Source organism: Lampris incognitus, chromosome 1 (genome assembly GCF_029633865.1).
Source record: "Lampris incognitus isolate fLamInc1 chromosome 1, fLamInc1.hap2, whole genome shotgun sequence".
NCBI lineage: Eukaryota > Metazoa > Chordata > Actinopteri > Lampriformes > Lampridae > Lampris > Lampris incognitus.
Genome location: NC_079211.1, coordinates 99,455,921 through 99,473,727, shown reverse-complemented (window position 1 = coordinate 99,473,727; position 17,807 = coordinate 99,455,921). Strand labels below are relative to the sequence as shown.

At 50.1% G+C, this 17,807-nt stretch overlaps 1 protein-coding gene across 1 annotated transcript in view; it reads right to left on the bottom strand.

Annotated features, from left to right (window-relative positions):
* sema6a (sema domain, transmembrane domain (TM), and cytoplasmic domain, (semaphorin) 6A) overlaps nucleotides 1-17,807 on the bottom strand; it is a 133,336-nt gene that overhangs the window by 56,193 nt on the left and 59,336 nt on the right. The window contains exons 4-7 of the mRNA XM_056278492.1: nucleotides 9,980-10,143; nucleotides 4,976-5,064; nucleotides 3,424-3,486; nucleotides 1,405-1,506 (exon numbers count right to left, since the gene is read on the bottom strand). Coding sequence (XP_056134467.1) covers nucleotides 1,405-1,506; nucleotides 3,424-3,486; nucleotides 4,976-5,064; nucleotides 9,980-10,143 — 418 coding nt within the window. The remainder of the gene's footprint in view (nucleotides 1-1,404; nucleotides 1,507-3,423; nucleotides 3,487-4,975; nucleotides 5,065-9,979; nucleotides 10,144-17,807) is intronic.

Here is a 17,807-nt window from a genome sequence, read left to right as displayed (position 1 = left end):
GCTGGCTGGCTGTTTTTTTTGCTGCTTTCCAGTTGGCTGACTGGCCGGTCTGCCTGCCTATTTATCTGTCAAACTCTCTGTCCATCTGCTAATCTGTCTGAATTTACTCTGTGTGTGTGTGTGTGTGTGTGTGTGTGTGTGTGTGTGTGTGTGTGTGTATGATTGTCTCTCCACATCCTTGTTTCTCTGCTGGACTGTGTTTGTCTTTCTGCCTGCCAGCCTGTTTGTCTGTTGCTACGCCACATTTTCCATTTTCCTTCCTGCTCTTCCATCAGTCGCTGTCTGCACAGTTTCCTATCTGTCTGCGTTCGCCTCAACTTTGGCAAATGAATAAATGAAAATAGAATAAGAATTCCAAATGTCGGGTGTCTAGGCAACGGAACGGGGATCGCTGGTTCGAATCCCCGTGTTACTTCCGGCTTGGTCGGGCATCCCTACAGACACAATTGGCCGTGTCTGCGGGTGGGAAGCTGGATGTGGGTGTGTGTTCTGGTCGGTCAAGGCACCTGGTCGGGGGGGGGGGGGGTAGCATGGCCCTCCCACGCGCTACCTCCCCCTGGTGAAACTCCTCACTATCAGGTGAAAAGAAGCGGCTGGTGACTCCACATGTATCGGAGGAGGCATGTGGTAGTCTGCAGCTCCTCCCCGGATCGGTAGAGGGGGTGGAGCAGCAACTGGGAAGGCTCGGAAAATAGGGAGGTTGACCGGATACAATCGGGGAGAAAAAGGGGGGAAACCCCCCCCCACCAAAAAAAAATCTAAATGTCTCTTTGTCGATCTGTCTGTCCGTCTGTTTGCAGGTATTGATGTCTACCTGCCTTTTTTCCCCCTCTCAGGTCAACGAAGCACCTTTGTTTTCCCAGAAGGGAGTATTGTCTTCCCCTCAAGGAATCTGGACGCTATTCCGGACACGCCAGAGTTGGTAAAGCGAGGCAGGCTTCCACTTGGGTCACGACGCTGTGTTGAGTCGGATTTCAAGATCGCTGCTTTTCTCGTGTGTCCGCGCGTGTGTGTGTGTGTGTGTGTGTGTGTGTGTGTGTGTGTGCCGGTCGGCAGACAGGTTCCCCTGCTTCCAAATCAAGCGTGTCCGGGTCCACACAGAGGCGGGACGCTGGAGGGGAGCCTGCAAACTTGTGAGTCATCCCTCCCTGTCCGCTGCGCTGTACCTCAACCTTTTCAACTCCCGGTGTGGTTGAGGCTGCGTATGAAATAAATTGCGGTACGTGTGTCTTGAGACACAGAGGGACACGGTGAATTTAAGGAAGTACATGTGTGTGTCTGTGATGTGTACAGCGTGTCTAATAAATTCCGGCCTTATGGAGTCAGGGCAAGGGCAAAGAGCAGGGCGTGGCTTGTGGACGTGTGGGGTTGTATTTATATGTGTGCATGCGTGTGATAGCCTACCTTGTATGTTCGGCAGGAGGGGTTGAAGGCATTCGTTCCACACACAAACAAGGTGTCATCGTTTTGCTGCAGCAGGACCTTGATGAAATTATGACACTCGTCCTTCATAAGAAAAGAGGGGGGGGAAAAAAAGAAAAGTTTATCACGCGCCAGGAGAGAGGACACTCTGCATGCTGCTGGGAACGCCGTGGCTCTTGTTGTTTGCGGTGAAATACTGCATTCGAGTCAACGACGACAAGCGGAAGTGTGCACAACCAACACCACGTATTAAAGCTGCCGTCTCAAGAAACGTGGAAACATATTTCTACTTACTTCCACAGACACAATATCCATACGCACACATAATGAAATCATAATTCAAGCGCCGTCCTTCTGGGACATAAATTCAGCGAAAACAGCGTCGGAGTGAATCCATATGAAGATTCTCACAGATGTTCCCCATGAGCTGGGAGAGCACAACGGTCGATGCACAGCAAGGAGGATTTTATTACACCTGCAAGTGTTTTTTGCTGTTTTATGTTCATGTTGCGTATGTGCATTTTCCTGCATCTGTGTGTGTGTGTGTGTGTGTGTGTGTGTGTGTGTTTGTGTGTGTTATTTTCCTACATCTGTTTGAGTGTAGGCATATTCATGTGCATATTTTCATTTTAGGGAATTTTAGATATATATTTTATCTTTTCCGCTGTAGTAGTAGTAGTAGTGGTAGTAGTAAGTAGTAGTAAGTAGTAGTAGAGGAGGTAGTAGTGGTGGTAGTAGTGGTGGTGGCAGTAGTAGTGGTGGTGGTGGTAGTAGTAGTAGTAGTAGTAGTAGTAGTAGTAGTAGTGGGGGTAGTAGTAGTAGTAGTAGCAGTAGTGGTGGTAATAGTGGTGGTAGTAGTAGTAGTGGTGGTGGTAGTAGTAGTAGTAGCAGTAGTGGTGGTAGTAGTGGTGGTAGTAGTAGTAGTGGTGGTAGTAGTGGTGGTGGTGGTAGTAGTGGTGGTGGTAGTGGTAGTAGTAGTGGTGGTAGTAGTAGTAGTAGTGGTAGTAGTAGTCGTGGTGGTAGTAGTAGTGGTGGTAGTAGTAGTAGTGGTGGTGGTAGTGGTGGTGGTAGTAGTAGTGGTGGTGGTAGTAGTAGTGGTAGTGGTGGTGGTAGTAGTAGTAGTGGTGGTAGTAGTAGTGGTAGTGGTGGTTGTAGTAGTAGTGGTGGTAGTAGTAGTAGTAGTGGTAGTAGTAGTGGTGGTGGTAGTAGTGGTGGTAGTAGTAGTGGTAGTGGTGGTGGTAGTAGTAGTGGTGGTGGTAGTAGTAGTGGTAGTAGTAGTAGCTGCACTGCTGTGGGCTGGGGGAAACAGCATCTTGCTTGTTTTGTTCATGTACGCAGGTACATAATGGAAATGATAAACTAAATCTTGAATTTTATTTTTTTGGGGGATTTTTCCCCCCAGTTGTACTTGGCCAATCACCCCACTCTTCCGAGCCGTCCCGGTCTCTGCTCCACCCCCTCTGCCGATCCGGCGAGGGCTGCAGACTACCACATGCCTCCTCCGATATATGCGGAGTCGCCAGCCGCTTCTTTTCACCTGACAGTGAGGAGATTTGCCAGGAGGACATAGCGTGTGGGAGGATCACACTATTCCCCCCCAGTCTCCCCCCTCCCTCCGAACAGGCACCCCAATCGACCAGAGGAGGCGCTAGTGCAGCGACCAGGACACCTACCCACATCCGGCTTCCCGCCCGCAGACACGGCCAATTGTGTCTGTACGGACACCCAACCAAGCCGGAGGTAACACGGGGATTCAAACCGGCAATCCCCGTGTTGATAGGCAATGGAATAGACCGCCATGCCACCTGGGCGTCCCAGCTATATCTTGAATTTTGAATCTTGAATATCACAATGTGTGTTGTTTTTATGATTTGTATGTAACTCCTTCCAACACTTGACAAGCACAAAATTAGTCTGGAAACACAGTTTGTCAGCTCAGTGTGTGTGTGTATGTGTGTGTGTGTGTGTGTGTGTGTATTTGGGTATGCATGTTCTCCATACCTTATGCTTCCCCTTCATTCTGCAAGTGTCCACGTCCGCTTGCCTGGACTTCCACGTGAGTTTCTGGTTGAAAGAGAGGAGAAACCAAAAGATGGTGAAAAAGAAAGAAAGAAGGGAAGGTTGAAAAGACACATACAGAGACACGATGATGAAAAGAGAGTCATTAGAACGGAGAGAAGCACAGAGGAAGTGTGTGTGAGAGAGAGAGAGAGAGAGGGGATGCGTGGGGGAATACAAAGAGGGACAGTGACACAGCGCGATCAATAACCAATCTATACATCCGATCGATGACCATCATCTTAGTTTCCCTGACACTGTGTCCCCTGGCGGGGCACCTGCTCCGGGGTGAAATGACATTGATTCCCCTGGCGGGGCACCTGCTCTGGGGTGAGCTGTGTTCGATGTGCTGATCCAAGATCAGTTTACACGCTTCAGCTTCTAATTCTCAGTCAGTGGGGAGGAAACAGAATACTGGTCCTGGGTCAGACCATAGTTTGTCCAAGGACAGATCGCTCATTTCTCCTAAATGTTGTGCTGCGCGAGTGCAGACACACACACACACACACACACACACACCCTACCCGCCCCCATCTCCCTCCCTAACTAGCGTGGCCTCGGGGTCAGCCCTAAGCTGCTGGTGTAGACCAGTGTGTACTCGGGGCTGTTGAACAGCATGTTTGGAGTCAGGCCACTGATTAAAGACCGTCAGTCATCAATCAATCCCTCCGTCTCCAGCCTGCCTTTCATCTGAGGCCCGCTCTCATTAAGACCCACTAGCGGGGCAGTGGAGTGGACGGGGTGGAGGGCTTGTTGTATACATGAGAGAAGGGGCCTTGTTTGTATTCCGTTTGCATGCATTACTTTCGGGGGCATCTGATGCCGCCGGTGCAGCGGACGGAGCTGAATTAAGAGTGAGTTGTTATTGCTGAAGGACCTATGTGACTACAGGGGAGATTTTATCTTCCCTCCATCCTCCTCTTTCCCCCTCTGCCCCCCCCGCTACTCTTCCTCCTCCTCCTCCTCCTCCGATGTTTGTCTTCACCTCCATCCATGTCCAGTCTCCGCCTTTTCCTCTACGATTCCTTTGCCCCTCATCCCCACCCCCCCCAATCTTCCCTCTCGCCTCCTAGCCACCCCCCCCGCTTTACTCCCTGAGTTCTCCTCTCCGCTCCCTTTTCAAACCCTTCTCAATCCTTCCGTTGTCCCGGTGATGAGCGTGGATGACGCAGGTGGTTTGCTAGCTGACTGATTGGATAATGTACTTAGGCAGGGTCGGCTTGGCGTGGACCGCCGGTTCATGTCGGACTTAACAAGTGTAAGCAGGTGAGCCAGCATGCCGAGGCGCATGGACACACACGCGTGGTGTGCACGCACTCGGAAACGTGAGCTCCGAAACATGCTCACACACCCACTCACACACACACACACACACCCTGATTGACAGCCTTACCTTTTTCACCTACCTCTGTGTGTGTGTGTGTGTGAGTGTGTGTGTGCGTGTGCGTGCGTGCTGAGACCAACACGCCCTCAGAGAAACAGTCGCCTCACTCACCTTACTGAAAAAGATCTCCTCACTGTTGGCGGTGTCTGTGTCCACTGTGTATATGTGATCCCTGCAATGGAGAGAGAGGTGCACGGAGAGAGAGCGAGATGCATGAGAGAGAGATGCACAGAGAGAGAGAGATATGCATGGAGAGAGAGAGTAGATGCATGGAGATAGAGATGCATGGAGAGAGAGAGAGATGCATGGAGAGAGAGATGCACAGACAGAGAGAGAGAGAGATGCATGGAGAGAGAGATGCATGGAGAGATTGAGACATAGGGACGGAGTGAGAGGTGGGGGGCGGATAAGAAGACAACTGTCAGACAGTCAGACAGTCAAAAATTCAACAAACACAACAACCCGTTTCTTCTCCCTTCCTGTCTCGCCTATACATCTGCCCCGCAGGCAGCAAACAACCTCGGAAAAAAATAGGTCTCTGTACAAACTTTGCTCAAACTCGAGAAAAAAAAAAGAAAGAAAAGAAAAACAATAAACAAAAGGAGGCCAGAGCTATTTGCTCTGTCAGACAGAAACAGTCAACAAAGGTTTAGAGTGCCACGGCGTAGGCCCGGGGACAAAGGCCTCTTTGTCCACAAGAAAGGTCTTGGGTGGGGGGGGGGGTAGGAAAGGAGGGGGAGGTTGAGACGGGAGGTGCCAAGTCACTCAGAGCTGTTCAGGTCAATTAAGCCTTGTGTTCAAGCCACAGGAAATCTATACTAACACTCATTAAAGCTCAGACAAGAAGACTTATGTGTGCTAGGCGACTCATGTGTGCCCGCCTGCAAATATACAGGTCGCCTCATGTGTTGCACAGCACAGCCATTTAGGCCTGGCGAAGGGGGCATATGGAAGACATAAAAACCCAAAAGGGTTAACAAACCGCCGAGACAGACGGACCGGCGGGCTGACTAGGCATGCGGCTACACCTACCTACCATGAAGAATTAAGGTGCAGACAGCAAGGAGGTGGGGGCAAGCGTGGAAGGTGCAGAAGGGGGGAGGCGGTTAGAGAAAGAGAAGCGAGAGAGAGAGACAGGAGGAGAGCAAGGGAGGGAGGGGTTGCGCCTTGTTGTGAGTGGGAGGGGGAGAGACAAAGGTGACCGTGCCAAACGATGTAACTGCTTTAATTTGTCGGAGATTAGCTGGTGAATGTGTTTTTAATCAAAGTGTGTAACAGCGGCATCGTCAGACTCGCAGCTTAATTATGCCGAAGCTCCCCAACCTGCGCTGAGCCAGCCGGCCCGCTCGCGCTCTCATTAACTGAATCTAATTAAGTCTTCGGAGGAACAGACATCTTGAAATCAATCCACTTATATCACTTTTCTGGGGGCCCCTTCCACGTTCGCATGGATAAGACCCCGTCTTCTGTATGTTATAAATTGAACAATTCATCTTCCAGGGCAGCCGAAATTAAGACAACAGCGCTACCTTCTCAGCGGGAGGCCGCTTATTTCCGGTAAGGTTAAAGCTCGTTTCCTATTCCTTTCTGGCACCTTTCCTTGCCCCCCCCGCCCTTCTTCTTCATTTCCTTTCTGCTCTTTCGCTTTCACCCCACCTCTCGCCTTCTTTCCTTTCCTTGTCTTCGCTTCCACTCTCCAGTTTAATGCGTTATCTTTATTTAACATGAGGAGGAGAGGGAAGGACAAAAGGAATACGTTTGAGACTCATCCCTTGCTCCTTCTGGGTTTATGCACCCTTGCTCTGATAAATGCCAGGTGCTGACGGTCACTGTGTAGTCCATCCTGACATCAAGTCCTGCAAATCAGGTCAAAAGCACAGAAGAATGGTTTTCCTCGAGCCTCTCTGGTAGCCATGGCATCGCTGATGGATGTCAGTTGGGTTTCCAGATGAGCCCTTCTGAGCTTCAACGTTTCCGTCTCTACCTCGCTGCCAGAGTGACAAAATACATGTCACACGTGTACAACGAACTTGATTACGGGAAAACGGAAAAAAAATGCAATACAGTTTAGGGGCATCCGGGTGTTGTAGCGGTCTATTCCGTTGCCTACCAACACGGGGATCACCAGTTCAGATCCCCGTGTTGCCTCCGGCCTGGTCGGGCGCCCCTACAGACCCAATTGGCCGTGTCTGTGGGTGGGAATCCGGATGTGGGTATGTGTCCTGATCGCTGCACTAGTGCGTCCTCTGGTCAGTCAGGGGGCCTGTTCGGGGGGGGATAGCATGATCCTCCCACGCACTATGTCCCCCTGGTGAAACTCTGCACTGTCAGGTGAAAAGAAGCGGCTGGCGACGCCAGTCTGCAGCCCTCCCCGGAGCGGCAGAGGTGGTGGAGCAGCGACCGGGACACCTCAGAAGAGTGGGGTAATTGGCCCAGTACAATTGGGGGGAAAAGGGGGGGAAATCCCACCCCCCCAAAAAAAATTGCTACACTTTGACGATAAAAATAAACAACATCAGGAACGAGAGCCAACAGGTTACAGACACCCTTGAAAAGACAATAATAACACTATTACTACTCATTTAAATTACTAAAGCCAACCAGCTTTACTCGGGGAAAGCAGTGGAACCCGTTTAGATGTGACACACCTTGTGAAGTGGGCTGTAAACCCACACTCCGGGTACGGATGTCCACACCGACACAGCTACCTTCAACACCGCATCTTTCTACCCTTCTCCACCTCCACCCACGCTAAGCCGGCGTTGCGACAGTGCTGCAATGATATAGCGTTGCGGCACCGTCATCGCCACGTGCGCATGCGCATGCGCGATGTGAAGTAAACCAAATTAACAAAAGCACCTGGCGATGCAACGTTTTGCTGCTTGATTCGAAAGGGAAACTCACACGGTTGTCATTTCCACGACTGATGCGCGACGAGTCTGTCTGGTATAACGTCATTTACTCCTATTTAAGGGCTCTTGGATACACGGAGTTCGTGGCTGGTGAGTGACATGCAGGCCCTGCTGCACAGCGAGCCACCAATCACAATCCTTCTACATCGGTTCATCAAAATAAAATGTAAAAAAAAACAAAAACAAAGCAGGCCCCACTCGTCGCAACCTGAAAATGAGCGAAGAAGAGGAGGAAAAACACCGGAAAGGACGATTTGGCTGCAAAAGAAAAGCAGCGTCTGTTTTATGCACGATCTCTCGTGGCAACCAGCTAACCAACCGCCAGGCTGCTGCAAACATGGCTCCGCCCCGGAAACTCTAAACAGCGCCTACGTCAGCACTCCGAACGTCTGCCTTAAAGGAGCAGCAGCCCCTGGCGAATCTACCCTCAAATGTGTATCACAGCAGTAGAATGATTCACTCTTTCCAGATACAGCTATTCAAATCACCTGGCGAAAATTCCCGTATTTTTTTTTTTCATATCGCAATATAGTGTAACGTGCATGGATAAGTAGACACGTTGGTCCTTAACTGACGGGACTGGCCCTTTAGTCGAGCGGTGCCTCCCGCGGTGCGGGCGATACGGGTTCGCGTCCCGGCCGCGGCAGTTCCTGTGGTTGCCCCCCCATATTTGCTACATTGGTGTCAGAAGTGGGATTTCTGCAAGACGGTTCTTTGACAGGTCTGCTTGTATCGTATCGGTCAGATTCATAGCTCATTCCCGGGTACTCTCTCAGCTTTGGTGTCAGAAGTGGGATGGTGAGACGGTGAGGTTATCGGAAGCGCGTGCGCCCAGAGGCGTGAGGGAGCTGATATGCTGTATCGCGGGGACGCGTTTCCCGAAGGAGGGGGGGGGTAGTGTAACGTCTATGGATAAGTAGACACGTGGGTCCTTGACTAACGGGTCTGACCCTTTAGTCGAGCGGTTAGCGATGTCTCCCGCGGTGCGGGCGATACGCTTTCGCGTCCTGGCTGTGGCGGTTGCCGGGCTGCCCCCCGAATTCGCTACCTTGGCGTCAGAAGTGCGATTACTGCAAGACGGCTCTTTGGCGGGTTTGAGCCTTTAGTCGAGCGGTTAGCGATGTCTCCTCCGGTGCGGGCGATACGTGTTCGCGTCCCGGCCGCGGCAGTTCCTGTGGTTGCCTCCCGAATTCGCTACAATATATCGCATTTTTTCAAAATGTGAGGTCCCCCCCCCAATATCGTGCAGCCCTAATTTTCGACCAGCAAAAGAATGGAGCTCTTTGAAAACGCTCTCAAAAGTGGATAAATTTGAAAACACCGGTCTCGAGTGGCGTAAAGCTGCCGGCTCCAGTTGTGCGCACGTTTTCAATAGAAGAGACTTTTGTTTTGAAGGCATTTTGTTTTGGAGTTTGAATGTGGATGGAAAAACTTTTCAGAAATAATGAGAAAACGCTTGTGTGGAGAGAAAAATAGATTCAAAGGTGGTGGTGGTGGGGGGTTGCAATCCCTCCAAAAATGTTTGTGAATTCGTCTAAACATATACACTGTAGTAAGGCGTTACTGATTTGGTGTTGTTTTTAAATAACCTTATAATCATCATTGGTAAGAAAATTAGCGTGATTAATATCTTTCTGCACCTACGCCACTTCTCTCTCTTAGCCGCTCCCTCCTTTTCTATCACTTGGTATTGCCCATGTGGTTCCATCTGATGTAGGATTCCACAGAAACTCCATCGACAGGGGCCCAAGTAAGACGTGCTCCATCACCTTTAATGTGCTCAAACAAATCAATCTTTCCATAAAATGTTCTGAAGGGCTTCTGATGTGTCAGCCTGCTTCTCTGGGTCGTCATTTAGCTAAAAACATGATGATAACTTCAGCTCAGCAAAAACATGCATTTTACATGTCAATGCTGGGGGTGAAATCAGGATATCATGTAAATAATATGTTGACCATCCAGTTGAAAATGTGCCGTCAGTACCGGGCCTATTTCCGGTTAAAAACTTGAGACTGAACCCGCATCGTTCAGCTCAAAACAACAGATGTGCTTCAAGTCCCATATATATATAACACTACATGTCCCTGCTTTTGTTTTTGAAATTCTTTCTGCTAATGAAAATCAGTTTGTGCTTAATCTATGACGGAATACTCTATTTTAAGAAATAATCTTTCCATCCCCGTCCCTTCAGCTTGTCTCTTACTCATCCTGCTGACAGGACTCTCATGGGCCGAAGTGTTCCAGGGCCCTGAGGGGTCCAGAGCTCTGCTCAGAGTTCCAGTAGAGATAAGAGACAGCCAAGTGGTGAGACGTCCCTCAGACGTCCTGAGTACAGAGGCCTGGCAGGCCTTTGTCAACACCGGCTCTCTAAACACATGCATGTGCAAGCAGAACTCTTTCATGCACACGCACAAACACACACACATACAAAAGTCGTTCCCCTTGACTTGGGCAACGCTCACACGTGAGCGAATGCAGGTGAAATTCGCATCTTGTCGTGCTGAATGTGGGCAGGGCAGGACGTGACGCCGGGTGAGGTCAACCCACACACACTTCTTCACTATTGCTTGAGGCTGCGGCTTCGCCGGGTCAAAGTTCACCCGAAGTTCTAGAACTCCACGCAAAGCGGGGACCCTTTGCTCACGTAGAACGGAAGCGAGCGGGTGGCGAATATTTGCCAATGCTCATTTCACGCACGTGTGACCGTAGCCTTACGCCGCACTTGGGCTAACGTCACAACGGGACCACAGTCACATCCTCTTGGAATCGATTCCATTAGGAAACGGGTTCAATCAATCCCCCCCCACACACACACACACACAAATCCATTATTTCATTATGTCATGATTTATGATTAGGATTTTGAGCGTGACGCGTGATAATAGCGTCGCACAAAAGGCTTCTCACAGAGGATCGTTACTGAGTCTCGTAACGATTGTCATGGAGGACCGCTGCAGAGGGTTTCTGGCGGCGACTGGAGATTAAAAAAGAAGTTGGAAACTTCTGGAGGCCTATGAATCCAGCGCTTTGAAAGCCACTGAGGGTATTTTGAACACTGGGGCCGTGAATCATTCGGAGGGGACATCGCGTTTCCCAAAATCCAGGGGCAAAAATGTGTGAGTTGGACGGAAGGTATGCAAATATCCCCTCAGACACAAATACGGGGCCACTGTAAGAGGATGAGACAGAGCGAGAGAGCGAGAGAGAGAGAGGGGGGGCAGAACAGAGCTACTGAGGGCGAGCGAGAGCGAGACTGAAAGAGGGGGACGGCATGACAGAGAGTGCAAGAGGGTTTCCGTCCATCAGGACATGCAGCCATGCGCGCCCATGAGAACACAGGGTCTTTGTGCGGAAGAATGCGGTTTTCATAACAGCCCATTTCTTCTGGGGTGACCGTGGGCCAGCCCGGTCCATCTGGCGGGCCTTTGTCAAACCATGCTGCTCTCCGAGGGCAGAAAAGAGGGGGGGGGGGACGCGATTAGTATGCGCCCCACACCTATCGCCACCACTCCATCCCTCTTTACAAATAAATGACTACACATCCCTCGATCCGCTCCCCCCATATTCCACCGCGGTCATAACTAGATCACAGGGGGCGGCTAACCGCGCATTGTTTTAGCTTTCATTGGTTCATATCCCCGTCACAAAGTGGATGGGAGGGCCCCGGGGGAGCCAGCGGGCCCCATGGAGATGTGAAGGGAGATGTTGGGGTTCTGAATGGGCCGGGGGGGGGGGGTGCTGAAAGAGGCCCGCGGTGATGTGGCGGCATGAAATACAACAAAAGAGGGTCCTGTCCCCTAAACTCAGGCACGTCCTTCTTTTTTTTAAGGCGACATCCTCACTGGGCTATGCTACTGTCTCTCTATATGGTCGTGATATGTGTGTGTGTGTGTGTGTGTGTGTGTGTGTGTGTGTGTGTGTGTGTGTGTGTGTGTGTGTGTGTCTTCCTGAATAGAAGATAGTGTAACGTCTCATAGATATTCCTCTCTGGTAACAAAGTGAGGTAATGGCTGCATGCCGCTTTGCACTTTATCAGTTTCATTGCCATCAGATGAAAGCGTCAACAAAATCTCTGCAGAGAAGCAATTAATTAATTGATTAATTAATCAATTAGTGGGAATTTCATAGGAAAGCTTTACTTTCCATGGAGCTGAAATTTACACGATGTCATTCAAGCCTTCAAGTCAGGTAATTCTAATTATCTGAATTGCCCTCCCCCACCCTCCGACACGCACGCACACACACACACACACACACACACACACACACACACACACACACACACACATGCACACACGCCAACATAATGTTGGTTTTTGCAGAGTCAACATAATGTTGGTTTTTGCAGAGTACAGACGTGGCTGGTTGTAGTCGGTCCGAATGGAGAGAGGGAAAGGAGACAACTGTGTAATCCCAGTCATTAGTGGGTTTTAACAGGATTTGGTGTGCAGCAACAATAATGGAGACTCTAGTGGCCTCCACTGCGAGGCCAAAGAGACCGGCAGAGAAGAACAGTGGCCACAGCGCCGCAACGGCTCCAGAGGACCCGACTAAGGAAGTATATAATGTGTATGTGTGTGTGTGTGTGTGTGTGTGTGTGTTTGTGTGTGTGTGTGTGTGTGAGAGAGAGAGAGAGAGAGAGAGAGAGAGAGAGAGAGAGAGAGAGAGAGAGAGAAGAGAGAGAGAGAGAGAGAGAGAGAGAGAGAGAGATGAGAGGAGAGAGAGAGAGTATTAACATGCATTCTTGGTGTTTGTTTGTGTGAGTATTAACATAGCCTACCAGCCAACTCTTCTCCATCCCTCGTTTCTTACTTCCACCTCCTAACTCTCTCTCTCTCCCTCTCCCCCTCTCTCTCCTTCTCTCCCTGGTTCCCATGCTTCCAAGCCTTATAGTGGGGTGTAAACAGAGGGTGGCTGGTGTTACCATGGTGAGGGCCTGCTGAGGGCAGGGAATGGCGACTATGCCCTGCATGAGGGGAGACCTGGGGCATGCCCGCCAGGCATGCTATACAGTAACACACACACACACTCACAGGGTATGTTGTCATGCCCCGAGACTGGCAGAGGCCCGCTTGATTTCCTCGAGCAGGAAAGCCTCAGAGCGGAGCTTATAGTTGGGATAAGTCTATCTCTGGCTGCCACGATGCTGGTAGCACCAACAAAACCCAATGAGCAACTCGAGGGAGAGTCTTACACTCCAGTGAACAGGCGCAAATACGCATCAATGCACACCACAAACACACACACACACACACACACACACACACACAGCCCCAATAAGCACGACATAATCAACGCACTCATAATAAGGAATATGTAATGGCATGGCTGCAACCGTACACAGCAGCTGTGATAGCTGAGCAGGTAAGAACGCCGGCTTCTGTTGGGTTCAAACCCCGGCTGGGGCAAGTCTCCAGTAAGAGTCCATGGCTTCGACTCTAATGCCATAAAAGCCAACTACCTCTCAGATGTGCGTCGCTTTGGATAAAGCGTCTGCTAAATAATATTGTAAATTGTACACAACACACGCAACACACACACATAGAGAAGAGTTCAGAATGATAACTTCCCGATGCACGAGGATGACCTCCACCCCATGCTGTGCAGACTGTTCCCAACCTGCAGCCATCTCTTGATGCGTCATATACAATTTATACCTCTACCCGGAATCTGAGTGTGACGCTGAACACCCAGCAAACCTCACGGACGACAGACACACACAAATATTAAGCTTCTGTAACGAAAAATCTTGTCTTAGCTTCATTAAGCGTGGCTCCGACATCCATCTTCTGAGTGTGTCGCAGATAATGTGCGGTTTATGCCAACAGTGAGCGTCGCACCGCAAGAAAGAGCAGCTACGTACCGGCTGTAAACACTTGTGGGAGGGTGGTGCTCATTGCCGCGCCTCAGCGTTCATCTTCTCCCAACATAAACAAGTCTGGCTTCTTGAGACTTCACGCTACGATTCCTAAGAATTATTCACGTTTACACAGTCGCGCATAAAAACTGCTTGCACGGGGTCATTACAAGTTGCGTGTGTTGCCACAAAATATGGTAAGCAAGGGGATAATTCAATGATTCAATAATTGATACGGTATGATTTATCCCACCTGTTGAATGTAGATGTTGGAAAGAAAAATAAATGAGAGGAATCAACACAACATCTAGCTGAAAATTGCACAACTTGTGCACAGTCTGCATGCGAAAAGGCTGCAGCATAATAATGTCTTGACGGTGGGGGGGGGGGGGGACTGTTTCATGGGTAATACACTTGACTTGAGCTGAGCCGGGGAATAAGACGTAGACTATTAAAGGGTCTACGCTGGTCAGGACTGGAATTCACAGTCTATTCCACATGGGCCTAGGAGGGCTAATAATATTTCACACATCTTCCAGGAGGGGTATGACATCATCAATCAGCGCAGACCATGTTTGTCAACAGCGTGTTGACCAAATGGCCGCAACAGGCCTTGCGAAGCAGAGCATCTGACTACACCGGATCAATGCGTTTCATTCTAGGTTGCTGAAAAAAGCCCCCAAACCCAAGTCTCAGTCGGTACATCTGTTGCCGGGTACCATCGCTGCCAAAGATTAGACTGCTCCCCTCTCTGGATTAAGCCTCTTTTGTCTATTTACAATTTCATCAGTGTTATGTTTGCATGCATCCTGCTGTTTAAAAGTGTTTGTGTGATTTCGCTGCCAGGGCCGAAACACGAGCCAAAGGGGTTTAATACACAGAGCAGCCGTTCAAAAAAAAACAGCCTGAACCAGTGTCGGGGCTTTGGACTCTTTTCACAGCGGCCATCTGCGAGAACTGAGGCTCGTCGGTCTCGAGGCGGGACGGCAAGGGCCGTGTGAGACGCCGGACCCAAACAAACAAAGCCGTTTGACCGGCCCACGACTAGAAAAGCAGCTATTGATGTTGCACAGTGCCAGCACTTTCTCCAGCTTTTCAGCTCTGGAGTTCTTGCCGAGCTGACCAGTGGCTGACCTTCCTCGTGGATCTCTGCTCCACTAATCGTTTGAGCTATTGGCCTTTAACAGTTTGTCGTTCGGCCGTTGCACATTCGTGTGTATCGATGCCTCCCCCCCTGTTCACGCACTGACGGATCTCCCAGTACGGGCCGCTTTTTATCCGCGTTATCGACCCCCTCGTTCCTCCGTCCCCGGGATCGATGGTGGCCGTCCAGCCCGGTCTAATCTAAGACAGACATTCCGGTTGTTCTCGGATCACATACCCATACCATGTGTCCGGACTCCTGACTGCTCTCAGCGAGCACGCAAGTGTGGGCCAAAGCGCCGAGTGACCACGCACTCGACACACACAAGTGTGCAGAACACACGCACAACTGAGCAGCAGGACAGGCTCACCTGCTGCTGAAAGAGGCACACACATGGCGCCCACACCCACTGAAATGCCCACATATGTGCGGACCAACACACACGCAGACACACACACACATTCCACACCGCATTCTTACACACACACGGGCCACAAAGAAAAGCCTGCGCACTCGAGCAGACGCAAAGCGTTGCACGCATTCGACAACTGGGTAGCATTAGCGAAAATAAACGATGTAGACAACACCCTGGCTCACGCCGGGACTCGCACACCAACACACATTAAATAACCCCTCCAATAAATCCTGCTACTTATTTCCCTCTCTTGTCCCACAGGCTCCATCGACCCCTGTGGGCGACAAGCAGACCAAAGGCTCCGGCCCCTGCTACACACACAAGCGCTCTCTCTCTCTCTCTCTCTCTCTCTCTCTTCTCTCTCTCTCTCTCTCTCTCTCTCTCTCTCCCTCCACCCCCCCTCTCTCTCTCCTCTCTCTCTCTCTCTCTCTCACACACACACACACACACACACACACACACACGCTTCCCCTTCATGTCTGTCTGGCTCTCTTTCCAAGCACTCACTCTCTCAGACACACACACCTTCCTCCACTTTCATCTCCACAGATGTGTTAGGGGAGGCCAGCGCCTCCCAGGAGGCCAGAAAGAAGGCCTGCTATTGTGGCTTTCATCGGCGTCCAACCGCGCCTGCTGCTCAATTACGCATAGCAACCCAAAGACAAGCAGATAAGGATCCGTTTTATCGCCGCCCTTTTCGACGCCGCCTTAACCGTCTACGTCTCCTTCTGTCGCGAAGGTAAGCGGCGTCTGGTGATTGTTCTCACACGCAGCTGTGCTGCTTTTGCAAGCGCGGGCGTCTGACCAGCAGCACGAGGCGAGGCTTTCTACAGCGATATCAGAGAGGAATAAAACCGTGATGTTATCGTGGCACGTTATCTTGGCGAACTCGTGATAGATGGGCAGGTGGCTTAAAAACATCCGTCCTGTCATTACCCAAACCGCTTATCCTGCTCTCAGGGTGGCGGGGGATGCTGAGGGCCTATCCCAGTAGTCACTGGGCGGCAGGAGACACCTGGACAGGCGCCAGGCCACCACAGGGCCCACACACACACTTCGCACCTAGGGACAATTCAGTACGGCTGATTCACCTGACCTGCATGGCTTTGGCTGTGGAGGAAACCAGAGACCCCGCAGGAACCCACACAGAGAGAACATGCAAACGCCACACAGAGGATGACCCGGGACGACCCACCGAGGTTGGACTGCCCCTGGGGCTCGAACCCAGGACCTTCTTGTTGTGAGACAGCCACTGCGCCACCGTGCCGCCGGTTTAAAAACAGACGGACAGAAAGAAAGCGCGACAGACAGGGGAGGGATAGGGAGGTAAAAAAAAAAAAAGACGAGAGATTTTGAAACCTGAATTGCGATGGAAATGAGGCGCTATCGCATGACGAAAGTCAAATCTCAGCGTAGCGTAGTGAGCGTATGAGAACCGTTTCCAAGCACATCAAGGAAGGTCTACAACGGCATTGAAGATGTTCTTGAATTGTACATGTGGTGCTATGTATATAACATCAGTAACCCCATTTCTTTACATTACATTTTTATTCATAACTAGCATTCATCTATGTGTGAGTTGTGTGCACGTGCGTGTGCGTGTGCGTGTGTGTATGCCTGGATGCTGAAGATAGGTCTTCAGGGATATCACTTGAATGCAAAAGGAGTTTGTACAGGTGCAAAGAATGAAAATAAGTAGAAGAAATGGAGGAAAGGGGAGACGGACGGCGATGTGCTGAAGAGAATGTTTTGGTTATTGTTTCAGCGCTTTGCTGGGGAATCAATCCTGCACTGTTAGAGAAACTCCCAAAACAGCACTGCAGGGTTCAATAGCCAAGTTTTGATTGATTCGCTGCAGTATATCTCATGAAGCACGAGCTGTTATTAAATTAAAATAAAATCACATGTTCACAAAGCACGTCCTGCACCAGACATCAGTTTCAGAGTGGAAGTCTAAAGCAAGGACTGTCAAAGAGGATAGAAGCATACCTGAGTTATCTGTCTAGCTAGCTAGCTAGCTAGATAGCTATCCATCCATCTGTCTGTCTGTCTGTCTATCTGTCCGTCTATCGCTCTGTCCGTCCGTCCGTCCATCAATCCATCCATCCATCCATCCATCCATCCATCCATCCATCCATCCATCTATCTATCTATCTCTATCTATCTGGTCTGTCTATCTGTCTGTCTGTCCGTCTATTGATCTGTCCATCCATCCGTCCGTCGATCCGTCCATCCATCCATCCATCCATCTATCTATATATATGTATCTATCTTTCTATCTACCTATACATCCATCAGCCATCCGTCATCCATCCATCCATCATCCATCCATCTATATGTATGTATCTATCTTTCTATCTACCTATACATCCATCCATCCATCTGTCCATCTATCTGTCTGTCTATCGATCTGCCCTTCCATCCATCCATCCATCCATCCACCATCCATCCATCTATCTATATGTATGTATCTATCTTTCTATCTGAGCCTATACATCCATCCATCTATCTGTCTATCTATCTGTCTGTCTATCGATCTGCACTTCCATCCGTCCATCCATCCATCCATCCATCCATCTATCTATATGTAATGTATCTATCTTTCTATCCACCTA